The 18,436-nt window shown below is 31.3% G+C and overlaps 1 protein-coding gene and 1 pseudogene across 1 annotated transcript; one reads left to right on the top strand and one right to left on the bottom strand.

The window, feature by feature from the left end:
* The first annotated feature begins 3,101 nt into the window (after positions 1-3,101).
* Positions 3,102-10,446, top strand: LOC124833739 (RWD domain-containing protein). Its single transcript, XM_047308281.2, has 7 exons — positions 3,102-3,421; positions 4,574-4,612; positions 4,814-4,951; positions 7,065-7,204; positions 7,352-7,443; positions 8,421-8,536; positions 9,672-10,446. The coding sequence occupies exons 1-7, from the start codon at positions 3,275-3,277 to the stop codon at positions 10,086-10,088; spliced, it is 1,089 nt and encodes a 362-aa protein (XP_047164237.1). The 5' UTR covers positions 3,102-3,274; the 3' UTR covers positions 10,089-10,446.
* A 2,299-nt stretch (positions 10,447-12,745) lies between these two features.
* On the bottom strand, positions 12,746-14,032 carry LOC124833742 (phospholipase A(1) DAD1, chloroplastic pseudogene; annotated as a pseudogene).
* Between the last annotated feature and the right edge of the window lie 4,404 nt (positions 14,033-18,436).

The raw sequence follows: 18,436 nt of genomic DNA, 5'->3' as shown, positions 1-18,436 counted from the left end.
ATAAGACACCATATATTAACCTTGTAGTGTAGCATTCTCGGGCAATTTGTTGATCGACGTGTATGGGGCCAATTCCTCTTTTATCTAAAGGAAACTTCATGACCAGATGCGGGGTTGATATTATTACGCTGAACACATTCAGGCATGGTTATCTTATTAGCACGTTGTAAGACGTGTTGGTCTCGACCAACAAGTAACATACTTTAGAGCTATCAAAATGAGTTACAACCTGCGAGCCAACCAGGCCTACCACAGGTTCGGGTCGGATTAGGTTTGGAAAAATGTACTTTTTTTATGTAAGTCGAATTTCAACCGAGTTCATTTAAACCTAGTTTATCCAAGCTGAACCCGTGGTGAGCTAGGTTGGTTCACCAACCCACTTAACTTTATTTTACTAATTTATTATCTTATGAAACCATAAAAAAAATACTCCCATTACTCACCGTGACTGTACACCAAAAAAGAAACCTCATGTTACTCTAGCAAATATGTTTTGCTCTCATGGTGCTCTCACTTTACTGTTGATCATCCCCAACTTCCAACCTAGGTTAGTTGTTGTTAACTACCTTAGGTTGTATTTGGAAAACTATTTGTATTTCTCAATGACCCCGATCAAGCACACAATCTCAACAATTTCAACTACTATAGTTTTATCAGGAATTTTTAGATTAACTTTATAGGGGGAACTGACCTTTCCACAACATCAATGATTTCCATCCTGTCAACACCTGTATTCGCCTGAGCCTCATACAGTACAACAAACTTGTGTGGATTTTGAGTTTCTACGGGGAAGTAATGTTCCACAAGAGGCTTCATTGCTTTTGAAGTTTCATCCTTTGAAGCGTAACATGAGACTTCAATTGGCAAAATTTTCAAAATAAATCTAGACACATGTTTCCTTGTTGATGTTGTTGATGTCACTATCCAATGAACTATATCCTTGGGGCTTCTATCTTCATCTTTCTTCCTCATTTGAACAAATACTACACCATTACGACCAAAATCAAGCTTGACAAATCGTCTCTTTATTTAGATTTAAATTACAAAAAGTTTGTAATTTTAATTTCTTTTATTTAAAAAAATTGTAATTAAGTGAGTTAGTGAGCCAACCCGTTTAACCCATCAACTCATGGTGGGTCGAGCCGGTTCGATTTTTTCTAGCTCACTAATAAATGAGTTGAGTTGGGTTGACTCACTAAGTGACCAACCCGTGGTGGGCTGGGCCATGTCGTTTTGACAACACTAACATACTTCAACCTCTTTACTATCCTTCCTTAATCTGGTCCTGATTCATAAGGTACCCACATGTATCCACTGCTCGCTAAGGAACCGACGATCTGCTCGTTATAAGGTACAATCAGGTCTTAAAATATATCCATCTTCTGGAAAGTTTTATAGTAAAGATATTGATTGAATTTCCCTTATTGACTAGGACCTTCCCGATCCCATAGTCGGCCAACTCGATGGAGATAATCATAAAATCACCCTAATAGGGGTATAATGACTTGAAGTCCTGGTCGTTGAAGGTGATAGGCGACATGCTCATGATCCTTCATTCCACCAAGTGTACCAACTTGAGCGCTCTAACATGTCTTTTGCATGCTGACACCGATGATCCCCTACCTGTGAATCTTCCAGAGATCGTGTTTATATAACCCCTTAACAGGCGGTTCTTGCTACGACTTTTGCATTTACTTCTACATTGAGAAGTTTCTCTCCTACGCTTATGTTTAGCTCGCCTAAGGCTTCGTGTATAACTCTTTCGTCTAGGATGGCTCCTTTTCGCTCGGCAACAAATTGATGTTGAGGGCCTATTATAATTTCTTGGCTTGTGGAACACTAAGAGGGGTATAATTACTAAAGTGAGGGCTTTTCGGTTTATCTTTTCCCCCTGACGGTTTTTTGTTTGTCCCTTTCTTCTATACATTGGACGACATAAGACCTTTGACATCCTTCTCTTGTTGAATGATCTTAGTCTTGGCATCCTTATTTCCTCCTTGTATTTCCTTTGCATTTCGTCCATATGCCACTACATTCTCCTCATTATCTCCATCGAGTCCATCTGGTTGTTAACAATTTCCTCTTATGCTTGATTGCTCATCATATTTCTTGTGGTTAGAATGTGAGCTTAAAAATTTTTGCTCGACTCTATGGTGTACACCAAAATGTTTTAGGTGTATGAGGTTGAGTGTTCACTTCAAGCAGTCTTCCTTACTCTTGAACTCTCTTGTTGTTCAAATACTTCAATCGATGAGGATGTATCTATTAAAAATATTTTGATGTTTAAGTCAATTTAGTGTTCGATCATTTAACAATTAATTATAATAAATGTGTCATCACAAGTTTCAATAACCATATATTTAATTTATATTTATAGATTTCTTCGTGTGTTTCTTATAAAAATCAGTCTAATATAATCTAATTCTATTAAACATGATTATTAACCTGTTTTACTTATCTTAGATAATCGAACATGTTACACACTCGTAACTTTCATCCCAATTTCAACTATTAATTTGGTTTAATTCATTTGGTATGTAACAATCGATATATATACTATATATATATATATATATATATATATATATATATATATATATATATATATATATATATATATATATATATATATATATATATACATTTAACCACTTAAAATTACAAAATAGCACTTTATCATTTAAAATTAAATATTTTATTATTATATTAAACATCAAGTGAGTAGTAAGATATCATTTCCCATTTATGTAACTCATTCTCCACGGTTGGAACTCTGCAAATAAAAGATAAATATATTTTATTCTATAGCATTTTAAATTTCATGATTATTAAATTCAATTATCCAATATTATGAGATAACTTTTAAGTAATATTTTAAAATATATAAATATGTTAATTATTTTCTTTAACCTTTAAATAAATATGTAAAATTTAATCTTTCAAAAATATATTATTTCATCTTTGTGCATCACTTGATAAAAAGAGACACAACGCTGTTAAATATGTAGAAGAAAATAAACTTCAAATTTGTTTTATTTGAAATTTGATGAAACACAATATAAATTGTTTTCAGAACTAAAAGACAAATTTGCTAAAATCATGTTGAAGTTTTTTTAGAAAATGAAAAAGAAAAAATCAAAGAAAACCACAAAGACCAAACCCTTCTCCATAAAGGTGATGATCAAATCAATGTTTTGATCTGTGGCTATCACATCAAAATCAAATTCGAACTTCATCTCATAATCTAATTGGAACCCAAAAGGAAAATCAGAGAATGGGAAACGAAGAAGAAGAGGAATTGGTGGCTGAAGTTGAAGCAGTGGAAGCCGTGTATGGAACCGATTGCACCGTTCTCAGTTCATTTCCTCCCCATTTTCACCTCTTTCTCAAACCCAGAACTGCTGATGTTTCCTCCCAACAGGTCTTCCCCTTCTCTTTTTCATTCTTTTCCCTTCAATTTCACTATAGTCCATTTTCCTGTTATTTTACCAACCCCCTAAAAGTAAATCTTGCACGTAAAATTGCTCTTAAGATGCAGTGTTATTATATTATATAGAGATTCATGCCGTTAAAGTGGAACTAGATTCGGATTACTTAATGAAGATTTTTAAACTTGAGACCCGTTGATGAAAAGAAATCATAAAAGAGGGTGGTTGAAATGAGAGACCTTAAGTCATTGGTTGGAGGGAAACTAGATGTGGCATGCCGGATTTGTCGGCAGAAATCAATCAGTAGTAAAGTTGATTGATACTTTGTACCGATGTTAGTATCATAAAAATTTGTATAGAGTTGTGTTAATTTAATACGCTGGAAGGTTTAACAGTAGTGGAGGAAATTATTAGATTATCCAGAGAATCATCATAGTCCCTTTCCAATCACTTAACACATACTGAATTTAACTTTTTCTTGTCAGTTGAAAATTCCATGTCATGTGAAAACTGGATGGGATCATGGATACATGGTAGCCTTGGACCATTTAATAATGTCTTCAGCTCAAAGAGTGTGGTTATTTGTGTTATCAAATTTGTGTATTCCTCCCTTCTATCTGAAATTATAAGTTCTGAGACTTTACGGAATTCTCACTTTGGTGTTTATTGTTAGGGCAAAAGGACAGTAGAATTAAAATGACAGAAATGAGTGACTTTTGTAAAGTTGGGGACTAAAGTGGATTTTTTGTAAAATTAATGACTATCGTGATGAATGCTTGTAATTTAAGTGATTGGAATGGGGGTTTGGTTTGCTAATTTTGTTTTTGAGATTAATTTTAAGCAATTTCAGTGTAAAGATTTTTATATTGTTAATCAGTTAGAAATCACAAGTATGACTTTTGAAGTAGTTGTTACAATAATCTGTGATCTTACTGCACGTGATTGTCTGTGATTGGACACACATGACAATGTAAAAACAAGTTAGATTTCTGATGTATTAAAAATTAAATACAAGTGTATGATTGTTGGTGTTGATTTAAAGTTATATCCCCCTTATTCTGTTGGTGTTGATTTTAGATGTGGAGCTCTGCCACTGGAGCAAGTGTCTGATTTTTAGTAGTTTCTTATGTTCATTTTCTTTGCAGTTTGTGGAAGCTGTTCTGGAGATAAAAGCTACCTCACAGGTACATTTTGGCTGTAAATATGCATGTGATCCGAGTAAAGTATCACATTCACTTTGTATATGTATGGACTGTGTAGTTTTCTTCGAGGGAGTTTGACTTCTGCACAGTGTAAAACACATGCACCTAGTATTTTAAATGGGTTTCCCTTACAAGTAGTAAAGTGACTTAGAAAATTGACTTTTGTTTCGTTTCTTGTTGTAGTATCCAAAAGAACCACCTTCTATTGAGCTTGTGGATTGCAAGGGTCTGGATGAACAGAGACAGAAACATCTATTAAATTACATACAAAGTAAAGCCTGTGAGATCTCCCCTTGTTTAATGCTTGTAGCTCTTTGTGAGGTAACAATTGCATCATTGATCTAGCTGCAAATTTTAAAACAAGAATAGTGATGGTTTTGCTCCATACATATATGTCCCTTGTTTGTTAAGCATTTAGTTAGTAAACTCTATAGCATCTACTTCGATTGCATTTTTGCTTTGGTTCTGGTTGAGATGAAAAGATTTAATAAAAATAAGGTCCCTTTCCCCCAAACTATTTTTATCTGGTGATATTTATCAGTAGATGAATTTTATATGCACTCAAGTCCTTGATATCGGGGAAGAATCTTGAATTTAAGTGCTTTAAAGTAATGAGGCTAATAGCAAATGTGGAAAGTTCTGAAAAACAGGGTGAAGATCTGTGTTAGTTTAAAATAAAGTGATAGGAGATACCTCAGTCAGTGTTTTTGGGTTCTTGGCCAATAATTTAAACTTATGGGCAGATTTGAGACTTGATGATAAGACCAAATCAGTGGTACAGAATAACTAAGCTCGGGATAAGGGAGTTAGGCTGGTGTATGAGAAGCTTCAGGTAGCCAACCTAGCCATACTGTTACAGTAGAAATTGGGCACAATCTTGCCTTGAATTACATATTCTATTGTCAAACAAGGGTCTCCATATTCCGCAACTGCTTTGGGGGCATGCTTCCTTGTACTCGAGTGACTCATTTAGTTCCAGCTCCAGCTTACCCTCCCTTTTTCATCTACTCCCCCTGAAACTACCTGTGGCCCATTCCTCTCTATCACGTACACATGTTATGCATCAGATTGCAGTAGTCTGCTGCATTGATTTCCTCATTGTGCCTTAGGAAAGATAAGCTGCTTTGTACCTTGCTTCCTTGGGGTTGTATTTAGTCATATGAGGTCTATAAGCCTAAAATTTCATGAGAATACTATTTTAAACTTATAGTTCCATTGAGTTTGTAGGTAAATCATTAATTAAGCAACATATTTGTTTAGATAACGGCAGTTGTTTATATCTTTGTCTTGTAATATTTGGTTACCTAAGTTTTAGAAGATAAAGGGTTTGACAAAATTAGTGGATAAGCTAGCTCAGTGCTGTAAAGTAAGCTAAATTTAAAATGTTATCAAGTTTGAATCTTTATGCTAATATGTTAGTTGATTGAATTACAATGTTTAAGAAAAGTAATTGTTGAATTATTTGATAAATATAACATGGAATAAAATAACATTATTTGATTATTTATCCATAATTTTAAAAAATTGTAAACTATATATATTTTCAAATAATTATATTTTTTAATGGTTTTTTTATTTCAATTCAAATAATTTATTATCTTAAATATTAGGATGCAATTTAGAGTCTATCTTAGTTAAGTTTGTTGAGCTTATCTTGTTAGCTGTTATCAGATTCCCCTTAGTCCCCAGCTCGAGGTGTCTAGTTCTCGACATGAGAAAATGTGTTAGAGATCTTATATCGACTAAACATAAAGGCAAATTATACTATATGAGTGAATGTAAAACTTACCTTACTAAATTGGTTTTGTGAGGTTAAATTACGTTTAAATTCTACTTTCTTAAGAAGATTTTTCTTTATAGTTTTATTCTTTTGTTAAATATTTTATCCAATGAAATGAGATTATAAGGAATGATATTTGATGAGAGTGAGGGAGAGAGTGTGTTAAGGAATTTTGAAGATTAGAAGGATAAGTAATAGTAAGGATAAAAGTTGGAATCCTTAGAAAAAGGGTAAAAGTTGGAAAAAGAATAAGCTGAGGTTAAAGGTTCAAATGCAATACAAAGTAGTGTTTTAAAAAATTCTATAAAGTGGTGATATAAGTTCTTTTATAAAAAGAGCTCTTTTTGGTGTTTTTGAAAGCTAGTAAAATAACCTAGAAGCTATCTTATTGTCTTGCCAAACAAAATGAAAAATGAGTAATACTAATGGTTAAAATATTGCTTAATAATGTAGGACTGCAGACTTATTCATTAAAAATTACTCCTCGCATTTTTTGCTATTGTTTTTGTTGATAACACGTTCATGTATTGCTTTGTAGTTTCTAACAGCTTTGGATAACATGATAGTTGCATAGCATGAAGATACACGTGTCATATCAAATATAGTTTTTCATACAATAATAATTGATAATTGATTGTTGAAATGTATCTGAAGGAAGCTGTTGAGAAACTGTCAGCTATGAATCATCCTGATGGTGATTGTCCATTGTGTTTATTCCCTTTGGTCCCAGAAGATCAGCAAAGCGAAACTTTGCCTTTTATGAAGTTAATGTCTTGTTTTCATTGCTTCCACAGGTGCGTCTAATAATTTTATAATTCTGATTTTTCCCTTCTGTTCGCACATGTATAACATTAGATTTTTAGAAGTTTTATGGGTTTATATTTTTTCATGACTTAGCATTAGATTTCCATATGTAATTAGTAATTGTCTATAATTGGCAGTGAATGTATCATTAGATGGTGGAAATGGCTTCAAAGTTCTAAAGAACCCGACTCTGCCAATACAGACAGTGCAGCTGCACATCGGAACCATGGTATGGATAATTGGAAGGCATTTTGACAAGATTAAACATAGTTTTCAATATGAAAGTTTTCTTGTGTACGACCAAAACATAGAAGCTTGGAGAGCTAATATATTCTGTAGAAAATTGCAATTAGCTTCTGAAGTAGGTCAATAATTTTCAGTTTCTAATTGGGTTTAATGAACATTATTTCAATTAGAGTAAATTCATGTTTAATTTTTGTCGTTCAGAATCTTGTTAAATGGATAAGATCCCATCATAACTCCTTGATATTGTTTTTCAATAATCTTTTGCTTGAAAATAGTCGTTTCATTCACAGTCTGAATGTTTCACATAAGTTTACATGTGGTCTTCTATGTGAAATTATTCTCATCGTTAAGCCTCTGTGTAATCACACCCATTTTTTTATTAAAAAGTTTAGCAACAAGCCATGCTTTATAGTTATTCATAGAATCATCTGAATTTTCCTTCACATGACAAACTGTATATACATCCAATGGTGGTCCTGTGAAGAGGTTAAGGCACAAGAGACCTAGAGTTGTTAGTTACCAAGGCAACAAATTCAGCTCGCATTGCTGCTTTCCAATGAGTAATGCCTAAGCTTTCTTCACGGTATTTGATTCCATAGTAGAAGTAGAAATATATAGCATGTAAGAGTGTTGGAGACTGCCCTGTCTGTTTCAAACCTTTTCTTGCCGAGGAATTTATGTTTTTTAGTGTTGATGATATTTATATTTTTTTAAGACAATCCGTTTAGGTTAGATGATTCAGCTTCTTTAGTCATGGATTCTTTATATAATTATTTTAAATATCCACAATTTGATATTTTAGTTTAGAGATTGTATTTAGGTAGCATATTAACGTCTATTCTATTTTTTATTGCATGAAATGCATACCTCATTTGTCCTGCTTTAATGCAGTCCTAATAAAAAGCCATGAAAATTCGTAGTATTGTATATTCTCATGGAATTTATGTTTTTTATTGTTAGACAATCATAAGAAAATGGAAGAGAGTGTCGGAAACTGCCCTGTCTGTCGCAAACCTTTTCTTGCCAAGGATTTGGACCATGTGCTTGCCCTAGTTGGATCATACTCTTCCCAATCGGTAAGTTATTTGTTTCAACTCTACTGCATGGACTGTAAATGAGAATTTCATTATTGGTTTATATTTGTTTGCCTAAATGGCTTGGAGTTAGATGATAGGCCTAGTTGGGAGATGGATGAATTGCCTTTGGGTCAATACATTCTATCTGATAGAATTGTTCTTGCTGCTTGCAGAAAACAATTTTTTTCCTTTATTGAGGAGAACCCGATGATAATTTAATGGTTAAGAAATGAGTTGGAAGTTTAAATTAACGCATGATGTGCTCAACTTTATTCTATTGATACTCACAATTATAAGATACATGAAAAGAAAACGTAGATTATGTATTAAGCTTTTAACAGTCATTGACAACCTCAATTCCATTTTGTAGCATTAAAAGCAATGTTCAACGGACTTGAACCAGTGAGACTGAAAACCTATTAACACTTTTCAAAGATGGAAGTCTCCGACAAACTTTTTCAATCTGCTTTTTACTTCTTAGGCATCCAACATACTAGTTGTGTTTATGTCAAATCTCTCCACATCCAGTTGGTCTGCGCACCACACTACTTTCCGTTGGAAATTTCCTGCTGTACCCCTAGGGCATTAAGTGGCATACTTGCAGCCAATCTTACCCGTCAGCAAACTTGTTTCTCATATCTGTAAAATGCTCAGTTTCGCTATGTAGATTTTCACTACCATCCTATTCTGAATCTCATAGTTTTCATAAATAGTTATTTCATATGCATTTCAAGAATGGGTTTGTTTTAGATTGTTTGATATGTTGAATTGAATCTGATATTTAGGCTGTGGAATAGAAGAATTGAATTTTTTTCAGAAATATATATTTCAACCAACTCGCTGTTTGTGGTACACTATTAGATGCTTGTTGTGACTCTTGCCCTTTGTTAGTTTTAATCTTGTAAAATAGAAGTGAAGTTTTATCCACCAGTTATTGATTGTAGAACGAGCTCTCAATACCAGGAATCAATTTCAGTGGTAGCCTTTATAGGGTCAACATTTTGATGGACTGTGTCAACACTTCAAACTTGATATTACTGCCAAAAAATTGGTTGAATGACAACAATCTTGTTTTGAATATTAGTTACTTATATGTTGATCTTGAGGTTGGTAATTGTTTTCCATTGGATTTCAGACTTCAGACAATGAAGAACTCAACGGTGAAGATACGCTCCTTCAATCAGAGAATGAGATCATTAGGAGACAAAAATTTGAAGCCATCCTAAATTTACAGAAGGAGAACAGTGGCTTGATTGAACCCAAAAAAGATATATTCATATTACCTGGTATGTATCTTCCACAACCAGCTGCAATGCCGAGCTCGACATCAACCAAGGAATCTGATGAGCAGACAGAAAATGAACCACCTGCAGTTGTGTCAGCAAAACATGCCGGTGGGACATCCAATGGACCTAGTTCTAGCAGGCAGAGGAATTTCGGTCAAAGGAGGCAGAGAGCAAGAAGTGATAACCACTCTAGTTCAACTGTAAGAAATCCAAGAAAACCAGTTCAACAGTGGGTAAGAAAAGATACTCCCAGCAATAAGCAATAGAAGTGATGTCTCTCACTGGTATAGCAGTGTGTTTGGTTTAGAGATGTGGATGTGGAAATTGGAAGTAGATTTTGCTTTATTTGAAGAGAAAACAAACATACTTTAGGTTTTATATCAAATTTATGTTCAAAAATGGTGAAAAACAAAGTATAGATAGTAGAAAAAGACAGACATATGTGCCTCTTTTTTCCCTTTTTCAGCTAAAGGGGTGCTGGAGAAACAGAAGCGAGGAAAGGAAAGACAAGCAAATTGCTGTTTTCTGTTTTTGCTTTTATGATTGATTTTGCAATCAAGTTATGATTTGACATTCTGCCTTTTCTCATAATATTTTCTTAATCGGAGATTCTTTGTTTTGATATGGAGTATTGAATTCTACTTTTAATTCTATTAAAGGAATGGCCATTGAGCCTAACTGAATTTTATGCCTCGTGTTGCAGTTCTTGCAGAATGAATCAGCACATCAACACTCTTCTCTTCTTTGTGTAATTTGTGGTTTTTCTCTTTACTTATAATTTTTATAAGATTTAATACTACTCTCTATTTTTTACCCATAAATAAAAATAAATAAAAATATTATGAGTAAAATTTGAAGCCAAGACCTCACCCTTCAATACAACACTTCTAACTAAAAAAACTATCTCTACTTTTTAATATAATAATAATAATTTAAAAATACATTACTATCCATTAATCAATTTAGAAATTATAACAACGGCTATCCTTAAAATCGTCATTATAACATTATACTTAGTTACAACAGTGTCACTCCTTCTTCTGTCAGAAAAACATGTTATTCATTATTAATTAAGCAATATGTCATAAGTCAACACAATTACTTTTACAGTTGTTAGATATACATCCACTTAAATATATACAACAACTTTACATTATTTATTTAAGCTTTAACAAAAAGTATTAATTTAATTAAAATATTTTAACGGTTTCATTATTTATTTAAGCTTTAACAAAAAGTATTAATTTAGTTAAAATATTTTAATAGTTTAATCGAATTGTTGTGGTATTTGAAAAACTATTTAGAATGTCATGTATTTGTATTATAAATAAAGGACTAATTAATTTAGAATGTGATGTATTTCTAGTATAATAATATAATAATTCTATTTTTCAAGTTATCACAAAGTTATGTGATGATTATGGAGATTTAAAAGACTTTTTAATAGTTATCTAATATTTAAATGTGTTATAATTGTCATATTAATTTAGATATAAAGCTAATCAACAATTATACTAATTTAACCAAAATATTATATTAGTTTAATCAACATGTGAGAGCGTGGAATAAAAGTACCAAGGAGGTGTATGTTTATCATTTTCATCACTATTGTTACATTTAAACTTCATTATATTAATTTTCTATTTTTTTCATATTTTTGCTTTCACCATGATATTATTTTCTCATGTGGAGTTCTTTGGGAATTGCTATTGTTATCCTGTTTTAAATTATTTAATTTTTTATTGGAACAAGATAGATATTCACTTTACTCTATCATCTTTTAATGCTAAATCATAGTGTTTGTATTTAATGTTTTAACACTTTATTCATAATTTATAAATCTTGTACTTCTTTTTAAATATTTTATATATAAATAGTTAACTAAATTATATTTTTCTCTTTATAATTCACAACCATCATTCTCAAGCTATCAAATTCTAAGAACACACAATCTATGGTCATTTTTTCATAATCATACATTTCTCTCTCTCTCTTGATTGGTTATATTCCTAGTAGAAATAACTGGTCTAAAACCTTTGACTTTTGCAAGTTTTAATGATAGCAATGTGTAGGGGATGACTCTTATAACTACATGTGGCAAATTTAAAATGTGGTACTTATGTTTGTATTTTATCAAAATAAATATATTTTAAAAAGCTAGTTATATACATGATTTTATTATATAAAAAAAATAATGTTATCAAAAAATAATTTTATTTGATTATAAGTGAGATCATGTTTAGTTAATGTGATTTTTTTGGTTAATTACAAAATCATGTGACACATACACAACTTCAAACATACTAGGTATGTGCATATTATTATTATTCACATAATCTTTATTGGGTTTGCATGTTTATTAATGGTATAATACAACATATGTTAGTTATGACATATAAGTCTTCTTATAATATTAACTTATTTATAATATTATAATCTAAGCTTACTATAACATTATAAGTTTATTCTTAGCATGAAAAAATATTTTAGAATAAATATGTTATCAAAGTTTTTTTTGACAATATATATATATATATATATATATAATCTACATTAATATTTGTACAATTTTGTGCAAAGTATTTATAAAATATTAATATTTTTTTTATCAGAAAGAAACATTAACTTATTAAACCAATTTCATAATTTTTAGACTATGTGATCTATGTAACTATCATCTTTCTTTTATTTGAACAAACTAGTCATCTTAATTCAATGAATAGGGTTTGATTATAAAGTAAGTTTCAAAAACCTCTTAAGTGGTTCAAGTTTCAAATAAAAATCCCACCTTATCTTACAAAAAGAAAGAAAATTAAAGAACATGGATGGTATAAATTATATAAACATGAGTTTTTTTCACAAAAAAGATAAGAAAATTACATAACTAAGAGAGAAGAGATATTACTAATTACAATTTCTTCTCTTCAATACATGGAGATGATCCAAAAGTTCATGGCTGAATGGAGTGAATCTTTTTATGTTTGCAAGCACAAGAGGAGCTTACAAAGTTTTTGACCAAATGAAGATATGTTTTAAGGTCATGACACATAACAACATCTCTCTTATCTAGACATGGAAACTCTCTACTACTTAGTCTCAACTCTTGTCCAATGTCAACATATTCCAATTGCATGCTTTCTATGTACTTGTACAACCATTTTGACCAAATTCCCACACCAACATTTTCATTATTTACCAATTCATCTAAGTTCACAATAAACCCCGGAACTTTTGTAACAACATCATCAGAGTTTACTATTCTTAGTATCTTAATTCCTTTTTGTTCCAATTGCTTCCTAAAACTCTCATTTCCCACACGAGGTCCACCAAATGAAATAACGGTAACCATCGGTGCATTCTTGAAAGTGGTGGTTATGTCATATGCGCTCAAAATTGCAAGTGCAGCTCCAAGACTATGACCCGTTAGGGTTAAACTAAGGGGTTCGTTAGTGTATCTCTGAATCACTCTTCCAATCTCTTTTCTTATCATCTCTTGTAAACTTGCACGTGTAGAGGTTTTGGACGTGTAAAGACTCAAAAACCCTTTTTGCACCATGGGATCAAGACAATCTTCTCCTGTGACAAGACTTGGCAAGTTTGTTAAGGAGACTCGTAAGTTTTCTAACCACTCCAAACATGTAACTGTTCCTCTAAAAGCAATAACAATGTCTCGTCGACCGAGTCGAACAATTTCTTTCTCATTTACACATACTGCTATGTATCCGACTAAACTAGATTTGATACACAACTTTTTGAAAATTTTATTTATGCATGTTGGCACATGAATTCCACATGTGACATATAAATATTTTGATATCTTATACCCATAATTTTCCATACCACACTTTTTCAAAAGTGACTTTTTTGAATAAAGAGAGGTAGCATAGGTAAGAGAAGTAGGGTCAAAATCAAAAGAGTTATATGTAGCATCTACAAAGTGGCCATATCTTAAAATTTCCCAACGTAGATTATCATCAAGAGGATCCAACAAACCTTTCCAATGGTCAATTCCTTGGTATTGCTTCCATTTGTGTCTAAGTTTGGGAAAGTTGCATTTGGTTGAGGGGGGTTTGAGTTGGTTCCATGATGGCAAAGACTTGCTGAATTGTGAGCTTATGTTGGATTCAAAAAATGGACAAGTAGGGTTGTATTGAGAAATAGAGGATGATGCACGTGGCTGGATTGAAGCTACTCTCATAGCAAGCTTCATTATTGTAACTATGGCTATTGCAATTTATGTATTTGCATGACCTTTATATATGGGGAAAAGAAGAAAGTGGAGAATGATAATGAGGTTGACTATTTTTGAAATATGATTGATCACCTTTTGGTTTTGGTAAAATATTTATGTTTACTTTATGTATTGTAATAACTTCTTGTTTTATTCATTTAATCTTATACACATGTGTGTATTCTCAAATTGTTTATGAAAAAGACAAGACAACACAATTTTCAATCAAATGAAATTTGGTGGTGTTATTTTGGATTTGATAGTTGATTTTTTTTTGTTAGGTTCAGATGTTCATATGTATGATCAATATAGTTTTCAAATATTGAATTTAATGAATGAGACTACTTATTGTAGTATTACCATTAAGTAAGATTGTTGGTAAATATTTTCTATTTAGGAGTATACCTGAGGTTGCATGTTCCTTTATGAAAGCACATAGATATATACAAAAATAAGCAAAGAAAAAAAGATAAACATATCTCTGTCTTAATTTTTTTCTTCTTCTAAATTTTTTATAAGATCTCATAGTTAAATACATATATACATTGCTAGTGCTTTGGGAGAACACATCAAACAAAATATAACATATTTTTAGCAGTCCTATTTTTATGCATTTGTTTGTAATGTTTTTCTTTGTGGGTATTGATGTGAGTAGTGTAGTCAGTGTCATGATATTTAGTAGTGATAATAGTGTAATACACAATGGAATAGGGTATGACCAATGCCACTAAAATCTCCTCTCTTTTTTTTTTTTTTGAAACAAATGAATTATTTCATTTTAATAGCATATTCTACATATTCTCTTTGTTGAGTATGGATTCAGCACTTGGAAGAAGAATATTACAAATGGTGCAATATCAAATCAAATCCTCACACATCTTGTCTCATAATAAAAAAGTAATAATTGATAACATTTTTTAATCATTATTTATTACAGAAATGCTAGCCATATCATTTCATCATGAAACTTGTCTTTTTCTTATAAACTTATATTCTATTCTCTTATATTAGTTAGTAAATGTTAATAAATTTTGATTAATTTGTGAGCTTGTTAGGATCATTCCTTGTATTGTTATTGATATACACACTGTTATAAACATATTCAACTTTTAAAAGTAGATCAATATACCCTTTAAGATGTATTTGATTTGTATTTAAAATAATCTTTTCAATATTTTTCAGAATTAATATTTCTTACAAAAGTATAATTTTTGTGAATAATAATGTATTACTAATATTTTTTTTTGTTTGATAAACAATATTTTTTGTCACATGATAATATTATTTAGATAAGAAATGTATTATTCTAAAACATCAATTGTAAAATCCAGCCTAATTTAAGTATCATATTAATATTATTTTATGATTTAACCATACATACTATATTAACACGTATATTATGTTACAAATTTATTTCAAATCTTAACCACACCCGGATACTTTTATTATTTTAGATAGCAATGGACGCAGACATAGAATGGAGATAATGTGAGTGATTTTTTTTTTATCAATTATCTTAAGTGAATAATTAATTAAAATTTTTTCTTGAAAATTATTTGTGAGTAATTAGTTAAACTATTTGTGAATGCTTTGGTGAAAAATCTAAGGGAAAAATATGTAGAGAGAAAGTTCAATTGGTGAGATGTAGTAGATTGTAACATTGGTATCTTTATACCTTCATTTTCATTTAGCATATATAAAGTTAGATTTTTTTTTGGCCAAATAAATAATGATGATATATAATAATGAAATTCTTGACTTAATAAATTTCTTGTTCATCGTTGTTGTTGGAGAGTGTTTCTTCATCCATTGATAGGTTAATTACCCACTTGGTTTTGTGATCTACAATCTTAGGTCGTATTCGTTTTCAATAAGAGCACTATCATTGATTCTGAATTTCGATTTTTTTTCAAGAAGTTTCATCAATCATAATGTAAGAACAAAAAACATGTTTTTCAGAACAACAACGCATGATTGGTAGCTTACTTAATATGGCTTATTAGGGTTTACTTACTTACTTACTATGTATGGCTTATTCAAAAGTAGGGTTTACTTACTTATTATCTATGGCTTATTCAAAAATAGGTTTAAATCCTCGTATTGTTTTTATATTTGTTAGAAAATCTGAAGTGGATTCTCGTTTTTTTAACTGTCTCAATTGAGTTCATATATTTGTAAAACTATCTCAATTGAGTCCAAATATTTGAAAAATTGAGTCAATTAAATCTTGTCTGTCAAGTTTTCACAGACGACGTTAAAATTTGCTGACGTGGTGCACACTTAATCTACTAATGTAAAACTGTTATATTATGTGGAATTTTTTAACTTACACAAGTAAATAAACTTACTGATTTAAAAATACTCTCAGCAAAAGTTACAACAATAATTAGCTCAATGAAAAAGGGAGTAGGGCTCAACCTGGAAAATTATAACCAAAACACCATCACTGCTTCTTCTATTGTTAAACTCCTTTCGTATCCATGGTTTTAGCACCGTAGAAACTGCTTCGGAAACCACCATTACTCCCCTTTAAATTTATTTCTGCCATTAACCCTTCTTCTCACCTCCAAAACCTTATTCTCACTATTCCCTCACAGTGTCACCCTCAACCCTCTCCCACAAGCCCGGATACGCAACAATTCGATACCCCCATCGTGATCTTTCCCAGTTTTCCTTTTAGGTTTTTCCCAAAACTCGATTTTCAAAGTGGGTTTCGTTCCCTAGATGATGGGGTGGAAGAAGATTCTGGAACCATGTGTTGAAAACACCTTCTCCCGAAATTTTAATTTTTTTCCTACCCTTTTTGTTGTTTCTGTTTCAGTAGGTTTCAATTTTCCTTGGTTTCAATTGTTCACCACCTCAACAACCATCACCGTCGTCGTTGGCGGAGGGGTCCTTTCCGGTCACAATGCTTCAAATCCTATTTCATTAAAGATCTCCTAATCCGAAGAAATCTCTAATCTGAACAATTAAATAATATAACATAACACGTCATATAACACTTATACAAGACTTAATAACAAATTAAATAACAAATTTCACGTAATATAAGACACATGCATCAGCAGATTAAGTGTGTATCACATTAGCAAATTTTAACGCCGTTTATGAAAACTTAATGGACAGAACTTAATTGTCTTAATTTTATAAATATATGAAACCAATTTTGATAATTTAAAAAACAAGGTCTCATTTGAGATTATCAACAAATATGAAGACGATCCAAAGGTTTAAACAAGTAAAAGTTGGCAACCAACTACTTTTTTGTTTTTTCAGTAATGAAAAAGTATATTAGTGAGTAATATAAAACATAGAAAGAAATATAGATTTTTTTATTTCCCTGTTATTTTATTGTCCTGTATCTTTGAGAAGTTGCTTTGCATGTGCCCTATTTACGCAATGAAGTAAAACTTGCCTTATTTTTTAGTAAACCACGTTAACCGACCCATGGAAATGATGTGACACAACCAAGAAAAAATAAGTGACAGTTATGGTTTCTTTTGGTTAATGGATTGTTACATTTGAAACAGCATTTGTTTTATGGTTTCATGATGGAAACAACTGTAGAGAATTTTGTGACATTTTGTCTTGTCTTTTTCAATGTCCCTATTTACTTTCTCCACGTGTTTGCTTTGGCAACACATGGCCAATGGCTATGTAGGAAAATGATGACAGTGTAAGTGCTGAGTGTTATCTTCGTGCTCCTCCACTTTTATGTTGTTCTTCTCTATACATCACTGTTCATGCACAATGAGTACAAACACACCTTCCTTCCACTATCATATATACTCGAAATATAGTCTATGAGCATCAAAATAATTGATTTATTTTTGTTCTGGGTTTTTTTACTTCACGTGTTATTGTGTTTTAATATTCAAAATGTATTAGATAATGAAATCGAAAATGAAAATGATAAAGGTTAATTGTTGTTTTTATATTAATTATTTCAGGTGTGGGGTTGGGGTCAATGGTATATTGTTGTACACGTTATTAGTGATTCAAATGTTCGTTCTTGCGTTACCGTTTGTCTTTGTACTTAAAGATTATCTATACTCTAATGCTAAAATTAGTAAAGATTCAGCAACACAGACTATTAATCTTTATTAAATGTCATCACCTATTTCTTTATCTCAAATCTGTATTTATAAATTTTAGAATAGGCTTTGAATAAGTGATAACCTAATTACGGTCTAATTGATAATAAACATACTTTGTCTTAAATTTATCAGTATTAGAGGTAATTTCTTTATAAGCTAATCGTTCTACCTATTGGTAACAATCACATGATCTTAGGAGTAGTGTGTGGTCATGTTTGTGACATGATTAACAGCTTGGACCGTCCGGTCCAAGGTTGACGGACGATCATACGATATATATAAATAT

Source organism: Vigna umbellata, chromosome 7 (genome assembly GCF_029865625.1).
Source record: "Vigna umbellata cultivar VRB3 chromosome 7, Vumbellata_1.0, whole genome shotgun sequence".
Classification (NCBI taxonomy): domain Eukaryota; kingdom Viridiplantae; phylum Streptophyta; class Magnoliopsida; order Fabales; family Fabaceae; genus Vigna; species Vigna umbellata.
Note: the sequence above shows the minus strand (reverse complement) of the source record. Positions and strands in the feature narration are given on the sequence as shown.

Bases quoted from the DNA above. Each gene is read 5' to 3' on its own strand.
- LOC124833739 (XM_047308281.2), top strand. From the start codon at position 3,275: ATGGGAAACGAAGAAGAAGAGGAATTGGTGGCTGAAGTTGAAGCAGTG. The intron at 4,952-7,064 runs GTAACAATTGCA...ATGTATCTGAAG, and splicing joins TGCTTGTAGCTCTTTGTGAG to GAAGCTGTTGAGAAACTGTC. The intron at 8,537-9,671 runs GTAAGTTATTTG...ATTGGATTTCAG, and splicing joins GATCATACTCTTCCCAATCG to ACTTCAGACAATGAAGAACT.